The 25,053-nt window shown below is 41.8% G+C and overlaps 1 protein-coding gene across 2 annotated transcripts in view; it reads left to right on the top strand.

The window, feature by feature from the left end:
* The first annotated feature begins 463 nt into the window (after positions 1–463).
* Positions 464–25,053, top strand: part of Ubn2 (ubinuclein 2) — a 70,546-nt gene continuing 45,956 nt past the window's right edge. Inside the window, exons 1-3 of one of the 2 annotated variants that reach the window (XM_051151708.1) lie at positions 464–1,453; positions 7,216–7,308; positions 20,456–20,557. In XM_051151708.1, the coding sequence (XP_051007665.1) occupies positions 998–1,453; positions 7,216–7,308; positions 20,456–20,557 (651 nt within the window). In that variant the 5' untranslated portion in view covers positions 464–997. The remainder of the gene's footprint in view (positions 1,454–7,215; positions 7,309–20,455; positions 20,558–25,053) is intronic. The other variant, XM_051151709.1, reaches the window with a different exon arrangement.

Here is a 25,053-nt window from a genome sequence, read left to right as displayed (position 1 = left end):
TCATCCGTTAAAATCTGAACTCCAATTCGTTCCCCACAGATGCTCCAAAGAAGCCAGCGCTCCTTCCCACTCAGAAATGAACCATCTAACATTTTTTTTTTTCCGTGCGTTAGCTAAAACAACACCAAACCCTGCTGAAACGTTCCCGTCTTCGCGAACTGTTTGTTCGTTTGCCAGTTCGGTTTCCCAATTGAGAGAGTCTCCCCGCCGTGCGCAAAGCGGCTAGGGAAAAGAGTGGGTGGCAGCGGTGTGGGCGGCAGCGTGGCACTTTCGGGAGGGGTCTGGGGCTGGCATAGTCTTCGCCTTTCTACCCTGGACACCTCAGGCGACTGGGCACCGCATGGGCAGGCCCAGGGGCCGGCGGCGAGTCCTTCACCTCTTTCCAGGGTCCGCCTGGAATCCTCCGCTGACAACCCTGCTCCCCAGCGCTAAGAGCCAGAGGCCGACGTCGGGCGGGACCCGGCGCCATGACTGGGTCGGTCCCAGGCACATCGCAACGCTCACCCTGAGGGATCTGTGAGCGTGCCTCGGTTTCCGGGCGAGAAGAGGAAATCACTCCGGGAACCCCAAACCCCTCCTTTGGAGCCAAAGCCTAGCTAGCGTCCCCGTCGCCACGGAGACAGGGCTGTCTGTGACGTCACTTCCGCCGGGCTGTCTGGACTCCAGACTGTTGAGGGGAAAACTGAGCAACAGCCACGACTGTGGACGCGAGCGTCTCCTGTGTGCGCATGCGCCCGCTCAGCGGCCTGGTTCTATTTATGTGGGGGATCCAACATGGCGGCCGCGGCGACCCTGGCGATGGTGGCGGAGCCCATCAGAACGTAGTAGAAGGCGCGGGGACCGGGTCCGCGCTCACGGTGGCGTCCACGGAGACGGCTGGGGGTGCTGGAGGGAAGAAAAGTGACGGAGAGCGGAGGGGAAGGCGGGCAGGCACACCGTGCGGCGTCGAGGAGAGAGCCTCCGGCTCGAGCGAGCGCAGAGGGCCAGGACAGTGGGGATGGCGGAGCCGCGCAGGGTCGCGTTCATTAGCCTGTCACCGGTGAGGCGGCGCGAGGCCGACTTCGCGGGCGCCGAGCGCGAGCCCCCCCGGCTGGAGCCGCAGCCGTACCGCGAGCCGGCCCGGGCGGAGCCGGCCCCCCGCGCTGACGCGCAGCCCCCGGCGCGCGACAAGCCGCTCCCCCAGCGCGAGGTGAGCCGCGCCGAGCCGCCCATGGCGCTGCAGCGCGAGCCCCCGCGGCCCGAGCCGCCGCCGCCGCTGCCGCCGCTGCTGCCGCCGCCGCTGCCCCTGCAGGCTCCCCCTCCGCGGGAGTCGGCTTCGCGGGTGGAGCCGCCGCCGCTGCCGCCGCGACCCCCGAAGGAGACGGTTCGCCTGGAGCTGGTGCTCAAGGACCCCACGGACGAAAGCTGCGTGGAGTTCAGCTACCCGGAGCTGCTGCTGTGCGGAGAACAACGGGTACAGAGGGTCCCTCCCTCCGGGCCGCCCCACAACCCGGGCGCCTCCGGACCCGCCGCCTGCCCGGGCTGCTCTGCACTTGGCTCGCCCCGGGGGTGGGGTAGCGGGGGGCCGGGCGGCTAGACCGGGTGGGAGCTGCGCGGCTCGGCCCACCTAGGTGGCAGAGGCTGCCCCCTCCACACCGCGCCGAGCCGGTTTTCTGTGCACCTTTCGAAACCTCAGTGTTTTTTTTTTTTTTTTTTTCCTCCTTTTCCTTTCTGATCCCCCTTCACCAAATCCCGAGGCCCCGCGAGCCGTGCGGCTAGCTTCTTGTGGCACTCCATCTGTCGTTCCGGTAGGAGGGAAGCGAAAAAAACCTTGGGGGACACGCCCCCCGGTCTGAAGCGGAGAGATTGTGTGACCCCGGCTCATCCTCATCCTTCCTCAACCCAGCTGTACCGGGCGCCAGGGATGCCGAGTGGGCTCGTGGCCGGGTGGTTTAACTATTCCTTGATTGAAGGGGATTTTAGAGAAATTAAACATTTTCAGAAACCAAAAATTACACGTTAGAATGAAAAAGTGGATTCGTTAATGTGGTTACACTCGTGTTGGTAAATATTGTTAGCTTTGTGTGTGCTGAGTTTGTGCATATTGCCTTTGAATGGAAAGGTCTCCTGTCTTACCCGGTGGCTGTCCAATCATTTCTTTTTTTTTTTTTTTTTTTGCCTCTCATTAGTTTGAATTGGGGGTATTTGTCCGTTGTGGTCTTTTGGAGAATGATGGAAAAACGTTGGCTTTGAATTAAAAAAAAAAAAAACTTAGGAAAATACATAGGTATGCCTTCAGAAGAAAGCGGTGAACAATGGGGATTAGGACAGCGGTTTGTCGGTGACTGTAATTTTTATTGTTGTGGGTGATCTTTAGGAGGGGGAGGGGGAGCAGACAGACAGACATTGCCCTCTTGTTTAGCGACTATGCTCTTTATTGGGCTCGGCTTTCGAGCAGGTCTAATGGACTCTAGAATTCATTAGTTCCTTTCATCAACTATCTTTGTTGTTGCAGTGAAGGACTCTTTAGTCAAAAGTCTCACATTGAATAATACCATTAGTTTGTGGTCATTTTGTGCCAGATAATCCTTTGATGGCTAGTTCCAAGTATTATTGTGTGGCCATCATTACAAAATGTTTTCAGAGAAATTGAATTGTTAGGGGCAGAGACCATTTTCGTCACTTTCACATAACATTTTGTCCTGTCTACTCAGTTCATTCAGAACTCATATATGTCATCTTTTGTTTATTAAATTGGAGCATTTTCAAAAGAAAATTATACTTGACCTGCTAATATAAGTAGATGTGCAATTTTTTATAATTTTCCTAAGTTACAGATGTAGAACATTTTGTAGATGGGCATGCTAGTCTGTAACCTCAGCACTCTGGAGGCTGGGGTGGGAGGATGGCGAGTTGGGGGCCACATGTGAGACCCCGCGTCAAAAAACCAAAACTGGAGACAGAATGAAGGACTCACGTGGTGGAAGGAGAGCCATCTTCTGCAAGCTGTTCACATACACACCAGTAAATAAGTGTAATAAAACCGCAGGACAAAGCCGTCTTTAGGTAAAAATACATAGTGCTAGTTAGTGTTTTGTCATTGTACAAGCACCAAAGAAAGTACCTACACTGACTTAGGTGTGTTTTGGTTTGGTTTTTTGAGATAGGGGTTAACTGTGTAGCCCTGGCTGTCCTAGAATTCACTCTGTAGTGAGTTTGTCTCAAACTCAGATCCCTCTGCCTGTTCCTACTGAGTGCTCGGGTCAAAGGTGTGGGCCATCATGCCAGGTGTTTTAATACATTATATGATGCTTACCATTTAACTTGCTCTCTAGTTAGGCTTTGTGGTACTTAGCAGTGTGTATATGATCTTTCCCTGACCCTTAAAGCAGTGTTTGGTACATGGCTGTACTTTTATGTTCTAGGAAACAGATGAATTGGGTTTAATTTTTTTGTTTGCTTCATACATACTATCAACTTAGGGATTTATATACTATAAATTTAGCGATTTTTTTTTTTTTGGTCCAATTTTCTCATTGTATAACCATATATCTTTTGTAATTCCACAAAAGAATATATTCTGTTTTTAATGTGGTATACTTTTATAGGAAACGTTTGCCACATTTTCCTGTGACTAGTCCCACTTAATATATTTATCACCAAAGAATGTATAAATAACAACTCTGTAAGTGACCAACTGGAGAATGTGTGGAAGTGGTTTTCCTCTTCTGGGAAGTCTTTTCTTTTTTCAGTGCTGGGACTCAGCACGTGTTCAAAGTTCTTCAACATGATAGGCCAGTAATATGTTGTATTACTGACATGACTTCAAGTAACAACCCAGTTCTTTGTTTTTGAGACAAGATAATGTTAAGTTGCCCAGGCTGGGCTTGAATTTACTTTGTAGCTGTATTGGCCTTGAATTCAGAATCTTGTTGTTTCAGATTACTGAGTAGCTGGAATTATAGTCCTGTACCACCAGGCCTGGCTCAGGTTAATTTAGAGTTACACTTTTTTCAAAATAATTTTAATTTTAAGCTACTGTACTTGAATACTATACCTGTCTGTGGTAGGCTAAGTAAAATTAGAAGAAAAAGTTTCAGTTTTTAAATATGTCTGTGAACAAGGTTTGTCAACTGGAGGTAGTTGAAAGCAACAATATGTGTAAATACCCTCTGCACTGGGGTACTTTTCAGTAAGTAAGCCCCTTTCCACCTGCTAAATGAAGTATGTAACCCCAATGAACAGAAATTCAGTTGGAATGTTTCTGCATGTATGAGCAAAAATATAGTTTGGCCAACTCTTAAAAAGCAAGATCACAGCTTGAGCTGGGTGGTGGTGGCACATGCCTTTAATCCCAACACTTTGGGAGGCAGAGGCAGGTGGATCACTTTGAGTTTGAGGCCGGCCTGATCTACAAAGTCCAGGACAATGCCCCCCCCCCCAAAAAAAAAGCAAGATCACCTTGCAGGTTAGATTAGCCCTTTGCCTTGCTCCATGTGGTATGATGTCATGCTGTGGTTCAGGTGGTGAAGGTAGCATCGTAGTCACCCCTGAGAGATTAGTCTGCTCACCATTGCTGGCAATAGTGCATTGTGAAGTAAGTTTTGGATGTGACCAATACATAAGAAAAAAGTTCATTTCTTAGCAAGCCAAGAAATCAGATAACCTGAACACCCATTTGAGAACATAATGAATGAAATGGTTCCTGTAAAGAGAAAGACAAGTGACACCGGCGGTGATGTAACCATCCTGTTACAGAGCTCTGTGGTATTCTCTGGCTTGCCACTTGCATGTGTTGGAGAAGACTTGGGAAGATTTGAACATGCTACTAAGATCAAAGGAGAAAATCATTGCATTGAGTTCACACATAGGCAGCTCATAATTTGCAATTTGTTTCACCTGAGGGTGGGGTTTCTTCTTGAGTTTTTATTGGGAAAAGAGATGATTCTTTGTGGGTGCTTGTTAATTTGAGGTAAGGTCTCATTGTGTAGCCCAGGTTGGCCTCAAACTTCTGTCAGACTTCATACCTGAGCTTCCTGAGTATTGAGAGTGCCACCATTATTCTTAACTGTAAAGGAGGGGTGAGCCTGTTTTAATTTTGTAGACCATATGTCAACAAGAGATAAGCCTGTATTAAATACCCAAGACACTTTAAAACAGCCTGGGTATGGTGATAGGTCTATTTATCAGATACTAAGGTAGGGTTGTGAGTTTGAGGCCAACCTCGACTGTGTAGTGAAATCCTGTCTGGAAAAAAAGTTTAGAATGACATTTAAAGGTGATTCTAAGTAAAACAAAGAAAAAATCCTAGAAATCTTCATGTTTATATTTATATATGTAAAATGAGTCTGGCTGGATTGGGGATAAAGCTCAGTGGGAGAGCTCTTGACTAGTGTGTGAGAGGTTCAGGGTTCAATAAAACTGTCCTAAGATCCCCATCAGATTGGTAATAAGGACCTAGTATTTGGACTACGCAGTGATGGGAGGGAGCAATCTATAACAACAAAACGTGTTGTTTGCCTGCAGTCCTTTGCATTAGATTTAGGGGATTGCTGTACCCCTAACTTAGTGTTTACCTTCTTTACCAGTTTAATTTTGCTAGTTTGTTTCCCCATGGGTTATTTATTCTTTTCATTGATAATGCAATCAGGATAAGAAATTCTATGAATATTTATTATTACATCTAAAAATTGATTCTAAAATTAACTCCTTAAAATCTTAAGGAGTCTCTCTCCCTTTATTCTGCTGTGCTGGGCAGGGTGAACCTTCCTGTCTTTATCCTGTCCATGTTTCCCTCTCATGTTTTAGGCTGATTATGTGTGTTGGTCTTCAGATCTAGAATGAAGTGCCTAAATTCCAAACTCAGGTCTTTATCCTGGTTGTAATATTTTTAAATTTATTTATCATTTTTTATTTATTTAAAGCTGCTCTATCAGTTTAAAAAAATTAACCCTTTAAAAATTTACTTTCAGATGGGTGTGGTTGTACACACATTTAATCCCAGCACTAGGGAGGCAGAATCAGAAGGATCTCTGAGTTCGATGCCATCCTGGTCTACATAGTGAGTTCCAGGTCATCCAAGACTACATAGTAAGACCCTGTCTCCAAAAAACAAAACAAGCAAACAACAAAACCAAATTTACTTTTAAAGTAAAATTCTAAAATTGGATAAAAATAGTATTTTTTTAAAGTAGTTTTTCATCTTTTTAAAATTTTTTACACTGAGAAGCATACGTATAAAATTTGTCTGCTAAAATAGTAAGCTGAGGTCGATGCAAGATTGGCAACATGAGTTCTATCCCCTGAATCCACAGAAAGGTGCAAGAGAGAACAGACCTTACAATATTGCCCTATAACCTCCACATGGATGCATATGCCCACCCACCCCCATCATGCAGCACACAATAATAAAAAATTTTTTAAAAATGGAAAAAGTAGTAACATCAGAAAAGGATATACGTTTATCTGTTTTGGCAAGTGGGTGGCGAATGGAGGATTCTTACTTATTGTGTGCGCATGTGTCTATGTGTTTTAAACTGTATTTTAGAACAGTGTTTCATTCTACACTGTTATAAGGAAGCTATGATGAGCTCTTGCACATTTTTTAGCTTTGTGTATTCCTTGAATGGATATGCATTGATTGGAGACAGGTGATAAACTATTGATTCTAAGTCTCAGCAGAAAGCCAAGACCGCTGCAGAATCTCAAGTAATAACGTAGAAGCACATGATGAGTCTTAATAATTTGAATACTTTTTTAGGGATATATCATGACTGAACCAATTAGTCCTTTTTAGGGATAATATCAAAATAAAATTTGTATTTTCATTTTTACCTAATGTTGGCCTGGGGGAGAGATTGCTTTATTTTGGATGGGGTCATTTTGCAAGTGGAGTAAATACAGATTGCTGAATCCTTGGCCATAAAAAAACTGTACAATGTGTAAGTATTAACTGCAGAAACTTTCCTAATGTGAACCATTATCATTTTTTAAAGGCTTTTAATGCTTTTGGCCTGTTTGTTTACATTAGGAAAAATTGACTCATTGAAATTTAAAGGTATATTCAAGTCTGGAAAATAATACAATAGGTAAAGTTATATAATATTTAATACCTACTTGATACACTATTAAATATACATTCGGCTATACTAAATTGTAGTTGATACATGGTAGCATATAGCAGTGTAGCTGAAGTAGTGCTAACTTGTGTTTCTTTCTCCATTTCCTTTGAATCAGAAGAAGCTTGTTCATACAGAAGACCCATTTACTGATGAGCATAAGGAGAGGCAAGAAGTGGAAATGTTGGCTAAGAAGTTTGAAATGAAATATGTGAGTATAATAGTGTCCGCCTAGGTAATTTTACCCTATTGGCCTGTTTTCTCTGTGCAGCTCGTTGGAGGGCCTATAAATAGCAACTGCTTACTTATCTTGATCTCACAGATTGAAGCTGAATGAATGGTTTTGACAGCCAGACAGTTTTACAGGTTTGTCCTGACTGTATTAATAGGCTGTGTTCACTATAGTCAGTCCTTCTAGAATCTAGGCAGTTTGCTTAACAAATTTTACAATTAAAAAAAAAGCACACACACACACAAACCTATAAGGTAAGTAATATTTACCGTATTTATAGGTGAGGAGAATGAAGCTCTAAGCCCAAGGTTAAGTGACTGATCCATGGTCACGCAAGGTCAGCACCTCCGGCCTAGTGGCGCTCTGACCCTGTTCCCCTCCCACTGCTGAAGAGAACTGTGCTCCTGGCCTGGCAGTTCATCACCCTTCTTCCCTGTCATGAGGGTTTACAGACTGTACTTTTAAGAATTCATCGGAATCAGTATATCATATGTATCTCTCTCTTTTTTTATTTTTTTTTATTTTTTATTATTTTTCGAGACAGGGTCTCTCTGTGTAGCCTTGACTGTCCTGGACTCACTTTGTAACCAGGTTGGCCTTGAACTCACAGAGATCCGCCTGCCTCTACCTCCCGAGTGCTGGGATTAAAGGTGTGTGCCACCACGCTCTGCTGTCATACTTATCTTAAATATTCATGTATATCCTATATTATATGCAACAATATATCAGTTCTTATTTTAATAGAAAATATATAAATATATTATAAAAGTATAATATAATTTTCATATTGCATTTTTCTCCAATTTTTAGCATAGCTGTCTGTAGAAAGCTCCTAGTTCAAAGCCCTGATGTCCTATGGCTTTAACTGCTCTTGCTGAGTTGAGGAGTGAGGTGCATTCTGTCTCCACTCTGAGCACCAGAAGTACTTCACAGAGGCTGGACACCAGCATTCACTCCTTGCCACCCCTGTTATCCTCAAAGTGCAACTCAAATTAGAGTTGACACTTGGCTCCTGCGTGAGACAAATACCAGAATACAGTGGAAGTTGAGTTGAGTTTTAGGCTTCTCTTTGCTACCAACAAATTATGCCCTTTGGGTGAAGTTATTTTGCTCTTTAAACCCCGGCTTTCATATCTGTGAACTGAGATTTTTTTTTTTTAAGAGTCCTTCTGGGTATATGTTCTGTGGCTCTTCACTAAAGCAGATGAACTGGTAGGTGTTCTAAAAGAAAAGATACCAAAAAAAATTATGCTTATTTGTAGTGAGGTGTTTTTCTGTTGGTTTTTTGTTTGTCTGTTTTGTTGTTTTAAGATGGTCTCACTGAAACTCGTGATCTTCCTGTCTCTTATCTCCTAGCTCAGGTTGTAGGTGTTAAGGATACACATACCGGCTTCTAGCTAGGTTTTAAGATAGTTTCTAGGTGGTGTATGCCAGAGCAATGAACAAAGTTTTAATTTTAGTGGATTTAGATTTGGTGTAGGACACAATATAACTTGTGATGCCCAAAAGATTACTCTTGGTGATTTCCCTAGCTGCTTTGTTACCCTACATGTCTGGAGAACTTCTATGTCTAGAATTGGGCATAAATTTAGTCATCTCTGTGAAGGTGACCAGCACAATGCCTGGTGCCTCACATGGGACTCAGCTAACTTTGATTCTGAGCAATTCCTTGCCAAGCAGTTACTACCACTGATGAATTGCACCTTTAAAGTTGGTGTACTTAAAAAGAAAAATATCTGCTTCCTCTACCTACCTTAGAGACTTGAGTACCAATGTTCATGCTTATGTCAGAGTCCTATGTAGCTTCAGGATATGTGTGTGTGTGTGTGTGTGTGTGTATGTATGTATTTAGGGTCTTGTTATGTAGCCTTGGTGGCCGGAACTTACCTCACAGACTAGCTAGCCTGCCTATGCTTCCCAAATTCTGGAATTAAAGTTACATGCCACCATGCCCAACAACAACAACAACAACAAAAAAGAATTGAGTAAACACAATCAATACTTTCAACAGTTCTCTTGGATATGGCACTGGGAAGTGGATATTGCAAATACATGTAATTGTTTTAAGACTTGTATCACTCACTGGTTCATTGGTGAGCTGTAACAAGGCGGGATGTGGTGGCTCTCTACTAGTTTCAAACTGGTCTTATAGCAAGCACCAGGACACCCAGAACTACATAGAGAGACCCTGTGTTCAAAACAGAACAAAACAAAACAAATAAATAAATAAAATGAAAAAATAGTATTGTGGCACCAGCTCATCATAGTTGTAGATTCTGCCTCCATGGATTCAAACAACTGAAGATTAGAAATACTCAGAAAGAAAGAAAGAAAGAAAGAAAGAAAGAAAGGTATAGTCTATTATACATGGGAGGACTTTTTTCTTAGTATTACTCCCTAAAAATACAGGTTTATAGCTACAGAGCATTCACATTGTATTAGATGTTATAAATACCTAGAGATAGAGTAGAAAGCAGGACACAAGTGAGTTATATATAAAGATATGATATTTTATATGGATAGTTGAACATCTGGAGATTTTTGAACCAATCCAGGGTTGAGTGTATATTAAAATTATAAGATTATCTTTTAAAATCTTTCAAGGAAAACCAGGTGTGCGCCCTAGCACTCAGGAGGCAAAGGCAGGTGGATCACTGTGAGTTTGAGGCCAACCTGGTCTACAAAGTAAGTCTAGGACAGTCAAAGCTACAAACAAACAGACAAACTCTCTTAAGAGGAGAGGATAGGTTTGTTTTTGTTTTTTTAAAGACAGGGTTTCTTTTGTAGTCCTGGCTGTCCTGGCCTCACTTTGTAGACCAGGCTGGCCTCAATCTCACAGAAATCTGCCCGCCCTGGTCTTTGGAATGCTGCGCTTAAAGGTGTGGGCCACTGCACCTGGCTAACAGGATAGTCTTAAACGAAAATGAAATTCTTTTTCAAAGAGCACTTTTTTGTTTAATTCTGATCATTTGTTTTGTTGAGCCTTAAAAAAAATTTTTTTTTGAGATAGGGTTTCTCTGTGTAGCCTTGGCTGTCCTAGACTTACTTTGTAGACCAGCCTGGCTTTGAACTCACATCAATATGCCTGCCTCTGCCTCCGAAGTGCTGGGATTACAGGCGTGCGTCACTGTGTCTGGCTGCTGAGCCATTTTTATCCTGTGGCCTCTGAGCTAAATAAATTTTCAACCTCCCTGCAGACCTGTTGTGAAACAGTTTTAGGACATGTGGAAGATCTGACACCCATAAGTGATGTGTGTGTTAGTGTTTCTGTCCTGGTAACTGTCTCCACTGATTGAAAACTGTAGGCTTTTTATTAGAAGGCTGAAATCAGCATGGCTATAAAAAGATGTAACTGTAGAGGGCTGTGGTACAAATTGAGAAGCTTTGTAACCAGGGTGTTTTTCTTCTCAGCTGTAGGACCAGAGTCTTACAATTTAATGTCATTCTTACTCTCTCTGCCAAAAGTGACCAGTGAGTGTTGATGCTTTGCTCCATTTGCTGTCACAGAGGCAGTGGGGTCCTGTCCTAGGAAAATCTTGTTTTTAGTTTACTAATGCTGTCATCATTCAGCATTGGCTTGAGATACTGATTATCAGGTTAAGCCAGTACTAATGACTCAGTACTGATGGCTGAGTCATCATGAAGGAATACTTAGAAAAAGAGCTTTAGGATGTTCTTCAGTTGAAATGGAACAAAATGGAAGATTTTTTTTAATTCTGTGGAAGTAAAAATTGATATTTATAAGGTCTATTTAGTGTGTTAACTGTACAGTTTTAAAAGGTCAGAAAATTGTGAATTAAGACTGATTCTGTTGTAGTGAACAGTCTTGCTAAAGATACTGAAAAAGAGAGTGATTCAGAATAGGTCTGTCTAGTAGGGAGGACACATGGCCAGTCTGTCTTGAGTTCCTTTAAGTAAAATTCTTTTTTTTTTTTTTTTGGTTTTTCGAGACAGGGTTTCTCTGTGTAGCCTTGGCCATCCTGGACTCACTTTGTAGACCAGGCTGGCCTCAAACTCACAGCGATCCCCCTACCTCTGCCTCCCGAGTGCTGGGATTAAAGGCCACCACGCCCGGCTCCTTTAGGTAAAATTCTAATATTTAAAATTTGCATTGTATATGCTCCTTTCAGGCGTTTGTTGAATGTGTTATTCCAAGGCAGGCATGGTGCTACATGCCTTTCATCTTGCATGCTGAGGCAGGGAGATTACAAGTTTTGAGAAGAGTATAGGCTACATAGCAAGTTCTAACTGTGGGCCTGAATTACAGATGAGCGTGAACTGCTATATGGGTGCTAGAATCAAACCCCAAGGGTCCTCTGCAAGTCAACAGTTGCTCTTAACTGTCTGAGCCATCTCTACAACCACCTGTTTTTAAATTTTAAAAATTACTTACTTATGTATTTTATGTGGTGTCTGTTTGGGTGTGTACGTGCACATTACATGTGTGGATGTCCAAGGACAACTTTTGGGAGTCTGTTTTCTCATTCTGCTATGTATGTCTTGGGGACTCAAGCTTTGTTGTCTGGCTTGGCAGCAAGTGTCTTTACCACTGAGCCATCACTGTTGGGCTCAGGTGTTTAATAAACACTCGTAGCAATCTTTCTGTGATTAACCTGAATGTAAATAAGGCTTAACAAACTGCTTTTCTTACTCCTTATATAGCATTTTGGGTTTTTGTTTTTTAGTTTTTCAAGATAAGGTTTGTCTCTGTGTAGCCTTGGCTGTCCTGGATCAGGCTGGCCTCAAACTCAGAGATCTGCCTTCCTCTGCCTCCTCAAGTGCTGGGATTGCAGGCGTGTGCCACAGTGCCTGGCTGCCTTTTGTTTTGAAATGGCTGTTAACATTGAATGGTTTGAGATTACACACACACACACACACACACACACACACACACACACACACACACACACATAATTTGATGCTTACTGATAGGATTTTTAGTGAGATTATAGATTAATATTATAGTCAAAGCTTTAGTTAGTTCTTTTTGATAATCTCTTTAAGATTCACACTTAAATTAAAAGAATTCACACCTATTTAATAGCACTACTATTTTGCTCCATTGAGTGCCAACAATAACAGTCAATTTTAGTGGCAACAAGCTGGTAACCTTGACTAGACACATATGTTCCTAAATTTAATTACAACTAAGCTGTATTTGCTCATCACAACAGACTGTGAATTTGTTGTTTGTTTTGTTTTAGATTTCCCCCAGCAAATTATAATCAGTTAATTAATTGTACCTTGTGCCTCTTCCTGAAAGTATTCATGAACAGAAAAGGGTGGTTGTGATTTTAATTGTCATCCTAGAGAAAAATTTAAGTCAAGCTGAGCTATGAGAGACAGTAGGATTCAGTGCCTGGGGAGGGGATCTCGGTGGACCAGAAAGTTCACGTTAGAAAGTCAGGGATGAAAGGTGGGCAGCCAGGCAGACGTGCAGAAAGCCTTGAACTTGTAATGTTAGCGCTTTTGAATGTTTTGTAATAAGGATTCTTCTGAGGCAGAAGGCTATTATTTTTGAAATATTCATTAGACACAGTAAGATATAGTAATAAACTTGAGGGAAGTGAGGCTAGCCATGGGATAGAATACATTTAGGTAAAAACAATGATCACCTTTCTAGACCTGGTCATTAGAATGGAAAGGAAGCTGGAGGTGTGACCAAACTGAAGCAAAGGTTTGTGGGAGACAGACTTGAAGTAGAAATAATAATTCTTAGTTTGATTCCCCCCCCCCCCCCAAGCTCTGGCAAATTTTTTAAAATTAAAAGGGGAGAGATTGAGGAGGAAGGAAAGTAGAGAAGAAAGAAATGAATGACAGACTTTGAAGGCTATAATTTAACTAACAACTCATCAATTTTAATTGTGCAACGTAGTGAGTTTTAATAAATGCATGCAGTCTTTAAGAGTGAATGTACAGTCTTGGTGTAGGCCAATTTTATCTCCCCACAGAGTTTGTTTGGATATCTTGGCAGGCAGTCCTCTCTACCACTAGCCAAAGCCCTAGAAACTTCTGGTCTGTTTTTGTTTCTGTAGGTTTTTTGTTTTTCTAGACTTTGCTGTAAATGAACCTTGTCTGTTTGGGTCTTTGGTTTAGCATGGTGGCTTTGAGAGTCATGCATGTGTCTCCTGTGTCAGTGGGTCTCCCAGTGTCATATTCATTCAGCACATGAAGGACATTGTACTCTTCTCAAAGTTGGGAGGTTTTATTATTTTTATAAAAGTGTTTTTCTATTTTCTCCTCATGTTGAGGTGAGAGGATAGCGTGCGGAAGTCGGTTTTCCTCCTCTACCTTGTAAGTTCCAGGGACTGAACTCAAGTCATCAGACATGGCTGCAGAGCCTCCACTATCAGAGCCATCTCACTGGCCCCAGGTTTTAATTTTTGACTATTACACATAAAGCTGCTCTTTAAAAAAAAATCACAGCATATATTTTATATTAACATATATTTTCAACCTGGATGTAGTGGCTCAGGCCTGTAACCCCAGCACTTGGGAGGCTGAGGCAGGAGGATTGTCCAAGTTGTTTAGGTCACCCTTGTGAGGTAGGGTTTCTCTGTGTAGTCCTGGCTGTTCTGGAATCTAAACCAGGCTGGCCTTGAACTCAAGAGATCAGCCTGCCTCCGCCTCCAGTGTACTACCAGGTGAGATAACTTTTTTTTTTTTAATGTGGGGGCTGGGCGAGGAGGGCAGCAGGGGTGGGAAACGCTTGGTGACAAGCCAGATGGCCTGAGTTTGACCCCTGGAACCTGCATGGTAGAAGAAGAAAGCCAACTTTTGAGGTTGTCCTCTGGCTTCCACATGTGTGTTGTGTTGTGGACCCACACAGAAATAGTAAATGTAAAAGGAAAAAGCCATACATTTTTATTGTGTGTATGCTCTTTCATGTGCATGTTTGAGTTTGTTGTGCACACAAGTGTGCTCTCAGGTGTGCGTGAAGGCTAGAGAATTTTTTTTTTTTAAGATTTATTTATTTTTATTTTATGTACATTGGCGTTTTGCCTGCATGTACCTCTATGAGGGTGTCAGGTCCCACGGAACTGGAGTTACAGATGACCATGTGGGTGCTGGGAATTAACCCAGGTCCTCTGGAAGAACAGCCAGTGCCCTTAACCACTGAGCCATCTCTCCAGCTGCCCCCCTCCCCCCCTTTTTTTTTTGAGAAGAGATTTTTCACTGTATTGGCTACACTGGGTGACCAGTGAGTGCTGAGATCTGTCTCCCTCTCTCCACCCTGCACTGGTGTTACATACATCACCACTGCCCATTCTTACAAAGTGATTGTTGGGTTTGCTCCCTTTAAAATTTTTTTTTGTTTTTGAGACAGGGCTTTTCTGTGTCCTGTGGTTGTCCTGGAGCTTCCTATGTAGACCAGGCTGGCCTCAAACTCACAGATCTTCCTCTTTCTGAGTGCTGGGATTAAAGGCAGGTGCCACCAGGCCTGGCCTGTTTGGGTGTTTGTTAGTTTCTGAGGCAGTATCTTACTCTGTAGTCAAGGATAATCTCAAACTCATGATCTTCCTGCCCCAGCTTTCCCAAGTGCTGGGATTATAAGTGTAGGATTTCACACTGGGCTATTATATCCCTTTGTGTCTCCACAAGAGAAATGGGAGATGTTTAGTTCTTCTTCATCCGTGTTAACACGTGCTATTATCACTTTAATTGTATCAGGTAATGAAATGTGTGTGCTCCTGAGTAGATAAATGCATGCTATACCATGTATTGTGGAGGTCAGAGGACAACACTTAGGAGTTGTGTTTCTCCTGCCATGAATGGGATTTAGGGATTGAATTTGTGTGTAAGTACCTCTAAGCTCTGAGCTGTCTTGCTAGCTCATTAGAGTAAGTGTGAAAATGGGTACTGTGTGGGAGAAGCTAATCTGAAGACATGCGACAATGTGGGCACTGATTTGAATTCTGACACTGAGTGGAAGGCTTTAGCTGAAAAATGACCCTACAGGCTCTGTAACATCTCTTAATCATTTTTCTAGGTAGAAATGAGTCTTTTTAACTGTCTTAGTTTGGCTTTTATTGCTGTAAAGAGACACTATGACCACAGCAACTTTCACTATCGAGTACAAATCTTTTTGTGTTATTTTGGTGTTTGGTTTTTCTTTTCTTTTCTTTTCTTTTCTTTTTTTAAAGGTTTATTTATTATGTATACAGTGTTCTATCTGCATGTACACCTACATGCCAGAAGACGGCGTTAGATCATATTACAGAGGGTTGTGAGCCACCATGTGGTTGCTGGGAATTGAACTCAGAACCTCTGGAAAGGCAGTCAGCGTTCTTAACCTGAGCCATCTCTCCAGCCTGGTTTTTGGTTTTTCAAGTCAACGTTTCTTTGTGTAATCTTCGCTGTCCTGGACTCACTTTGTAGACCAGGTTGGCCTCAAACTCACAGAGATCGGCCTGCTTCTGCCTCCCAGAGTGCTAGGATTACTGGTGTGTGCCAGCTTATAATGGGTGTTCAGTTGAGGCTGGCTGACAGTTTGAGAGGTTTAGTCCATTGTCATCGTCATAGTGGGAAGGATGGCGGTGTGCAGGGAGACATGGTGCTGGAGATGGAGCTGAGCGCTCTACATCATGATACAAAGGCAGCAGAAGGAAGACTGTTCTTACACTGACCAGACTTTGAACTTGTGAGACCTCACAGCCCTCCACCAGTGACATACTTCCTCCAACAAGGCCACTTCTCCTAATAGTGCCACTCGATATGGGCCACATATTCAAACACATGTGTCTCTGGGGGCCACACCTGTTCAAACCACTGCAGTAGCCATTGATGAGTTGCCTCTCTTTCCTAAGCTTTGGTATTTTTTCATTTGTGGAATGTGAGATAAGATGGAAGTGCTTAGTGTCAGATGCAGGGCAGATCTGCACTCTGAGTAGTAGCTGTCCTCATCATGATCTAATTACAGAATTAGGGGCGTTAAATACAGATTTTATGCCTCTAGTAACTGGTGATATTGAGATTGCTGCACTTTTCCCTTTTAAACTAGTTAAATTGGGTTTATTTCCCATGTATTAGCCAAGTGATTTCTATTAAACTTTTATCTTGGAATTACCCAAGAGCTCCCACAAGTGTTTCGCTGCATGTGTTTTATCTAAGCATAAATGTCTTAGGAAAAACTTGATTAGGTCATCTGTTAAAAAGGACTCCATACAACCTTCATGTAATTTCCCTTTTTATTGTTTATAATTAGTATAGTCATAATCTTTCTGGCTACAGTACTGGCTGGTGCAGTGTAGGTGCTTGGCAAATTTCTTAAGCAGATTATCTTGCTTTTAGTTCTTTGGGAATAAGAACTTAAATTCTGGGGTGGTGATGGTGGAGGAGGAGGAGGGGGAGGAAAGGTGGCTCATTAGTTAAGAGTACTCGCTAATCTTGAGGACCTGGGCTCAGTTCCAGCACCAGTATGACAGTTTACAGCTGTCCAGAACTCCAGTTCCAGAGGGTTCAGTACCACCTTCTGCACTTTATGGGCACCAGGCATGCACATGGTATACCTATCTAAATGCAAGCAAAATACTCCTATGCAGAAAATAATAATAAAAAATTTTAAAAGAGCTTAAGTAACTTCTGATATTTTAACATATTGCATCTTTTGGGGGGTGTTTTTTTGTTTTGTTTTGTTTTTCGAGACACGGTTTCTCTGTGCCCCCTTAGATGTCCTAACTTGCTTTGTAGACTAGGCTGGCCTCGAACTTACAGCCACCCACCTGCCTCTGCGTCGAGGGTGCTGGATTAAAGGGTGCGCCACTACGCCTGGCCAGCATATTATGTTCTTAAACTCACTGTGGAGAAGAGTGTCATTGAATTTTCAGTCGTCTTGTTCAGCCTCCTAAGAACTGTAATTGCAGGCATGGTCTCTGTAGCTTCATTCTTGACATATGTTTTGGTAGGACTACTAAAAAGAGAATCCAGGACTGCACATATGCTAAGCATGCACTTGGTCTTTGAGCTAAGTCCCAAGCCCTTAGTAGATACTTTAAAATCTTAAATAATGGTGTAAGATAATGTATGTAATTCTCAGTAGAATTTTATAAGTTGTTTGTTTATTTTTATTTAGCTTTATTTTGTGTGCATTGATGTGAGGGTGTCAGATCCCTTGGAATTAGAGTTACAGAGTTGTAAGCTGTCATGTGGTTGCTGGGAATTGAAAACCAGGTCCTCTGGAAGCGCAGACAGTGCTCTTAATCACTGAGCCATCTCTCCAGTCCCTGAATTTAAAAAGTTATAACATCTTTCTTTTTTCATTTACTTTTGCTTTCTTTTTGGTTTTTTCAAGACAGGGTTTCTCTTTGTAGCGTTGGCTGCCCTGAACTCACACTTTGTAGACCAGGCTAGCCTTGAACTCATAGAGATCTGCCTGCCTCTGCCTTTTGAGTGCTGGGATTAAAGGGATGTGCCACCACAGCCCAGCACCCATTTAGTTATTCCCCACCTGAGGGTTTATTTGGAGGGAGACAGGGATTGAGGGAGGAGGGTAGATGTTTCAGTATTAGTGTATGTGGCAAACAGTTAGTTAGAGTTGCCTTTGGAAGTTACTCTGAAGAGAGGGTACTGCCTTAGAGACATTGTTTATGATTCCAAAGATGTAGCCCTTTTGGCCCTCAAGTATCATTTTCTTTGCATTTGGTTTTTATTTAAAGATACATTGGATTAAGTGTATCCATCTTTATAAACACTAGACTTAATTTGCATTAAAGTGGTCCCTGTGAGAACTGGAACCAAGTGACAGTAGAGATTCATGTCTTCCTCTTTCTACAAAGCCTACCGTGGCTTTGAAGTAAGTAGCTTACCAGCCAGATCCTTGGTAGTTCTCTCTTCCTCCTCCTCCCTCTTCACAGGATGAGGGGATGGTGCAGGGATGCTTAGAAATCATAGTTGTGTTTGAGTCTGTAAATGGAAATATCCGTAATGAGGCTCAGAAGCAGAATTCACACTTGGTTTTGTGGTACAGAGGAGGTTGCTCTGTACTCCTTATCCCTAGCTTATGTGAAACTTGTATCTGAGATACAATGAACTCCTTAAGCTGTCATCAGCCAGGGACAAAGTAAGGTATAAATTGAATAATGCAATCAAGAACTGGTTTGTGTTTGCCATTGTTTTGCTTTAGAAATACTGCATTTAAAAATACTTATAAGTTCACAAGTTTCATCACCCAGCTACACACTCAACAGGAGTTCTACTTCACATAATTGCAGTCATCAAAACTGGAGTGTGGACCTTGCCACTGTACACTTGAGAACAGGTTAGACAACAGGCCATGCTCTGTCTTCACCAGTTCCTGTGTGTGCTTGGTTTCATATTCTTGAATGTCTGTGTGTACAGTTATATAGCATTTATGTATAGCTTTTAATAATAGGTTTTGGGGGCTGGAGAGATGGCTGGGTGACTAAGAGCATGTAGTGCTCTTGCAGAGGACCTGAGTGTGGTTCCCAGCACCATGGCAGGTAGCTCACCACTCTAACACCAGCTCCAGAGTATCTGGTACCCTCTTCTGGCTCCTGAGGGTGCGCGCGCGCGCGCGCGTGTGTGTGTGTGTGTGTACGTACACACATGCATGCATATATGTGTATATTTACATACGTGTGCACACACAACTAAAATTTTAAAAAGTCTTTTTTTTCTTTTTCAAGACAGGGTTGTTTCTCTGTGTAGCTCTGGCTGTCCTGGATTCACTTTGTAGACCTGGTTGGCCATGAACTCACAGAGATTGCCTGCCCCTGCCTCTGCTGAGATTACAGGCATGTACCACTGTTCCTGGCCAAAAAAGAAGTCTTAAAAAATAAAAAAAGGGCAGGGCATGATGGCACATGCCTTTAATCCCAGCACTTAGGAGGCAGAGGCAGGTGGATCTCTTTGAGTTTAAGGGCAGCCTGGCCTACAAAGTGAGTCCAGGAGAGTCAAGGCTACATAGAGAAACCCTGTCTCAAAAAACCAAAAGAGAGAGAGAGAGAGAGAGAGAGAGAGAGAGAGAGAGAGAGAGAGAGAGGGAGAGAGAAAATAAAACTTAAAAAAACTGGAGAGAAATGGCTCAGTAGTAATTAAATCACTTATTGATGTTACACACAACACAGGTTTGGTTCCCAGCACCCATCATTAACTCCAGTTTCAGGGACTCCAGTGTTCTCTTCTGACTTCTGAGGGAACCAGACGTGCACCTGTGCACATACATATATGCAAGCAATACTCATATACATAAGATAGAATAGTTATTATTTTAAAAAATACTTTATTTTATTTGCATTGGTGTGTAAGAGGGTGATGGATCCTATGAAACTGGAGTTAAAGACAGTTGTGAGCTGCCATGTTGGTGCTGGGAATTGAACTCAGGACTTCTAGAAGAGCAACCAGTGCTCTTAACCTCTGAGCCATCTCTCCAGCCCCCATAATAATAAAATTTTAAAAGAACTTTCCTAATTTAGTGTGCGTGTGTGTGCACGCGCGTGTGCATACTCATACATGAGACACATTCACATGCCCATGACAAATGTGGAGGTCAGAGGATAACTCTGGGGGTGGTCCTCTCCTTAGGCTTATCTAGAGGTTTTTTTTTTTTTTTTTTTTTTAAATATAGAGTACTTCTGGCTGTTTTAGAACTCACTATATAGACCAGGCTGACCTTGAACTCACAGAAACCCACCTGCTTCTACTTCCTAAGTGCTTGGATTAAAAGCATGTGCTACCATGCCCAGTAAGAGTGACTTTTTGTTTTCCTTGGCTTTTGTAATCATGATGGCTTTGCAGAACATGGATCACTTATTTTATAGATTCATGGCTGAGCAAAGGTCACAGGTTTTGAAAAAAGATCAGAGTTTGAAAGTAACTTTTATTATGTCAAAGATAAATGCCATCGATTTGACTTACTAGTGACAATTATTAGTGTTGATTATACAGTTGAGGAAGCGTTGACAGATTATCTACTTTACAGCTACTTTGGCTTATTCTACTCTGAAGAAGCAGTCACTGAGTTTACATGCAGGATATAGGGAGATCCAGTTGCCTACAGAGGGTTTCTCTACAAAAATCATGTATATTCTTCTAACAGGTCTTTTTTCTTCTAATTTATGCAAACAGCACAGTTACTGAGTAAGTCTAACATATCTCTTCTTTGCAGGGTGGGAAAGCCCGTAAACATCGGAAGGATCGGCTACAAGATTTAATTGATATAGGCTTTGGCTATGATGAGACAGATCCATTTATTGATAATTCAGAGGCTGTGAGTAATATATCTTTAATACGGCAGTAAGCTTTTGGCAGTAGAAATCAGGCATAGTAACCTAAAATATTTCAGTGAATGTTTATTTGTGCTTTTTAAAGCTGTTTGTATAGCTTGAAGATTTTTTTTAGTACTGTAGATTTACATTTTTGTAATGTTGGCTTGTTCATGGTAAGTTGTTACTATATTCCTGTCATAGGCCAGGTTTTGGCAAACTCTATAAAAGGCCATGTGGTAAATATTTTAGACTGTGGCCATATGGTGTCTCTTACAGCTCTTCTACTGTAGCTGCAGCATGAGAGCAGTCACAGAGAATATATATAACTGAATTAGTGCAGCAATGTTAAGAGTAAAACTACTGATAGACTGTGAAATTTAAACTCATGTAATTTTCATGCATCACAGAATATTTAATTTGATGTTTTCCCTACCACTTAAAAAACGCAAAATTTATTCCTGGCAGGCTTGGTAACAAACTGTTAGGCTGAGCTTGGCCAGGAAGTCCTGGTTTGCCAGCAAGGTAGTTTGTTGTGCTTTCAGTCCTTCAAGAATCTTTTGAGGAGCCCAGTGGTGCTGCTGCTGGTGGTGCTGGTGATGCTGGTGCTGCTTGCTGGTGGCGGCGTACACTTTTAATCCCAGCACTCGGGAGGCAGAGGCAGGCAGATCTCTGTGAGTTCGAGGCCAACCTGGTCTGCAAATTGAGTCCAGGGCAGCCAAGGCTACACACAGAGAAACCCTGTCTCAGAAATAAAAAAGAAAAGGAAAGGAAAAAAAGGAAAAAAGAAAAAAAAAGAATGTTTTGAGGTTAAAGTTGCTTTTTTTAGTGCATAATTATCATTAATTCCTGGAAAAAAATCATTACTCTTTGCCCACACTGAGAAGGTTTTTAAAAGGCATGATACTGTATACCTGCAGTCCCAACATTGGTGAGGTAAAGACTGGACTCAGGAACTCAAGGTCACTCTTGAATACATAGCAACTTGAGGGTAGTCGGGAGTATATGAGACTCTATTTAAAAATATGAGCACACACAAGCACACACTGTCATAAGCACAAAAGTACATGTACTCACACAAGCACGTGCACGCTCTCCAAGATGTGCCCTTTTACTCCTACACCTGTCTTAAATATCCCTCAACCAAAAGTCCCTCTTACTCTTTAATCCCTGTCAGCTGGTTTCTTGCTCCACCTCTTGACCTAGGGTTAACTTAATTGAATCCTGTGTACAGAAAAGTGTTGGATTAAAGGTGTGTGCTAGGACTGAGCCAGATCAAACGACAGATTTTTACAGTTCACAATCTCAGGGATCACAATGGGATTAAATATCCTGCAACAACTTAGCAATTGCCAAGTTAAAATTGGGATGTTTCTATCTAGAGTATTGACTGTTATTTGGAACTCAGTATAAAAGTCCTGGGTTCAGGTTTTTTTTTCCCCTCTCCCTCCAGGTTCAGTTCTTAATTTGACAGTTGATCAAGAAAGCATGTCAGTGTTACCCAGTTTTCTGTGCAATTACGATCTCCCAGAGTTGCTTTGAGATTCAAATAAAGTGAATTTAAATATGTTGAAGAGCATTAGCAAGTATCAAACATTGGTAATAATGCTAATATGTAGATTTAAATTCTGACTTAGCCAAAAGGAAATTCAGCCATGGCCATTGCATGTGCTCATACTTTCACATAAATGGCTTTTTAGGTTAATTCACTGTATTTTATAGCAGGGATATGTGTGTGTCTGTGTCTGTGTCTGTATATGCGTGTAGGTGTATGTATGTATGTGAGGCAACATTTTGTGTAGCCTGGCTGTGTTGGAACTCACTTTGTAGAACAGATTGGCCTTGATCTCTGAGTTCTGCCTGCCTCTGCCGGCATTAAAGGTGTGTGCCATCCCCAACCCCAGCTTTTTTTTTTTTTTTTTTTTAAGTTTTTTTGAGACAGGGTCTTACTGTATAGCCTCGAACTCAGAGATCCATCTGCCTCTGCCTCCCAAATGCGGGGATTACAGGTATGTGCCACTGCACCTGGCTTTTAAAAATCACCTTGTTCTTTTATAATTCAAACATAAAACAATTATAATACAATCAAATGAATTTATTGGCTTGTTATCAGTAAGCTGTTCATGTTAATAAATTATTTCATAGAGACTAAAAAAATCATCTATTCCAAGTGAATATTTAGAGTCCTCTGCTACCTAAAAGGCCTACAGTCAGTCTCACCTTTATCTTTCCAAATTGTAAAAGGACTGAACTTGTGTAACTGCCAAAAGTTAGTGTTCAGAGATTTTCCCAGGTTCTTTTTAGTCTCTGTCAAGGACCTAGAACTAGGATATCCTAAGTTCTTTCATTGCCTCTTAAATTTGTTCCACTTGAATGGCTCAGTTACATATGTGTACGTTTATTCTGAGCAGTCAGATAGAGAAAGCTCAGCAGAAAGCTTAGAGCCCTAAATCTCTGGGGTGAGTGTTTCCCTCATGAAGAAGTGCTTTGCTTTAGCAGATGGATAAGGAGTTGGCTGGTAACTTTACTATAAGCATAAAATGGCTTTGGATAGATTCTTACCTGTTTCCACTGGCAAAACAGGAATAATGTTTGCCTTCCCTGCCTGCCAAGGGTGTCATGAGGACCAGAGAGAAGCATCCATGTGAAGAAGCATTGAGTACTAGCAGTATTTTTCTGTATGTGGAATCAAAGATACAGGGATGCTCATCTCATCATGTGATGATTTTTACTCTTTCACTTGTCAGTAATACCAGCCTTTTTCTGTGGGATGTGAAGAGTAATGTGTCTAGTAAATCAAAAGAGTAGTTCTTTCTCTTTTCTTCATTTCCCTTTTTAAAAGTTAAGCATAATTAAATCCCTTTCTATAACTTTTTGAAAGAATCAGCTTAAAATCACATCTTTTATGCTTAGTCTTAATAATTTTGTTTCTTTTCTATGTAGCTCTGGGTGTCCTGGCACACTCTATGTAGACCAGGTTGACCTTGAACTCACAGAGTTCCAATTTCCTTTACCTCCTGAATGCTGGGATTAAAGATGCGTGCCATGGTGCTTTATATTTTTATAGTGACCAATAGAATATGGAGTTTTCTTGCCTGTGACAATGATGTTTTCTTTGTTTTTAAGATTTATTTAAGGTTTTATTATATACATAATATATAAGATTTTAATATGTACATTTATACATACGGATGAGTGTTTTGCCTGAATGTGTGCTTGTGCATCACATGTGTTCCTCGTGGCCACGTAGGTCAAAAGAGGGCATTGGGTCCCTTGAATCTTGGTTAGGGATGGTTGTGAGCTGCCATGTGGGTGATAGGAATTGAACCAAACTGCTAACCCATCATCACTCTAACCCCACGAATTTTTCTTTAAAAATAAAACAGAGTGGGCCTGGAGAGATGGCTAAGAGGTTAAGAGCAAGCACTGCCTGCTCTTCCAAAGGTCCTGAGTTCCCTCTTCTGGTGTGCAAGCATACATACAGACAAAACACTGTATACTAATGAAATAAATAGATAGATGTTTTAATAAAATAAAATAAAATAAAACAAAGTATAATCTGAAGAATCCCAGGAGTAGAGTAGAAAGGTGCTCTGGTTACAGGTATCTTAGTACTGCTAGGTACAGGATGTTTTCTCAAATAAATACTTTGATTGTTTACAATTGGCCTTCATTCATTAGCCAGGTGTGGTGGTGCACACCTTTAATCTTAGCACTTGGGAGGCAGAGGCAGGCGGATCTCTTAAGTTCAAGGCCAGCCTGGTGTACAGAGTAAGTCCAGGACAGCCAGACAGCCAGGGCTACACAGAGAGAACCTGTCTCAAAAGACCACACACGCACATACACAAACACACACACACACACACACACACACACACACACACACACACACACAGAAAGAAAGAAAAAGAAAAATTGCCTTCTTTTAAAATTTTGCCATTTGTCCATCATACTGGGTGAAATAATGATAAACCTTAGACTGGAGTTCTAGGGACACGGTATAAGATTCCCAGCACAGTGCCAGGCTTGTGCTGAATCTTCAAGTATATCTTTATTGACTGTGTAGTCAGTTTTCTTTCCTTAAAGATGTATGCTTTTTTCTTTTAAATACTTAAAGGTATGTTTCTACTTACACATAGAGGCAAGATAGAATTTTATTATTTTGTATTATCTCCTTATTAATAAGATCACACACGCCGGAGTTTTTAAAGACTTGCCTCTTAGCTGAATGTTTAGTTCTCTGCTTTAGTTTGTTTTGGCTTCTCAAAGAACTGTTGTCATGAAGGGTATTCTATAAGCCCTTGGTTTGTATGAGATGCTTATAAAGGCCACAGGTAAAAATAATATTTTTTCTTTGCCTATGAAGCTGCTGTTTATTTCCTATTTATTTTTGGCTTGTTGGATATGTGTTTAGAACATCATCTAATGCTTTCGGGTCTTGGCTCCAAGATGACCAAAAAAAGGAGGAAAAACGGTCGTGCTAAAAAGGGCCGCGGCCACG

Source organism: Acomys russatus, chromosome 10 (genome assembly GCF_903995435.1).
Source record: "Acomys russatus chromosome 10, mAcoRus1.1, whole genome shotgun sequence".
Taxonomy (NCBI): Eukaryota; Metazoa; Chordata; class Mammalia; order Rodentia; family Muridae; genus Acomys; species Acomys russatus.
The sequence above is the reverse complement of the archived record's forward strand: the minus strand, read 5'-3'. Positions and strand labels throughout refer to the sequence as shown.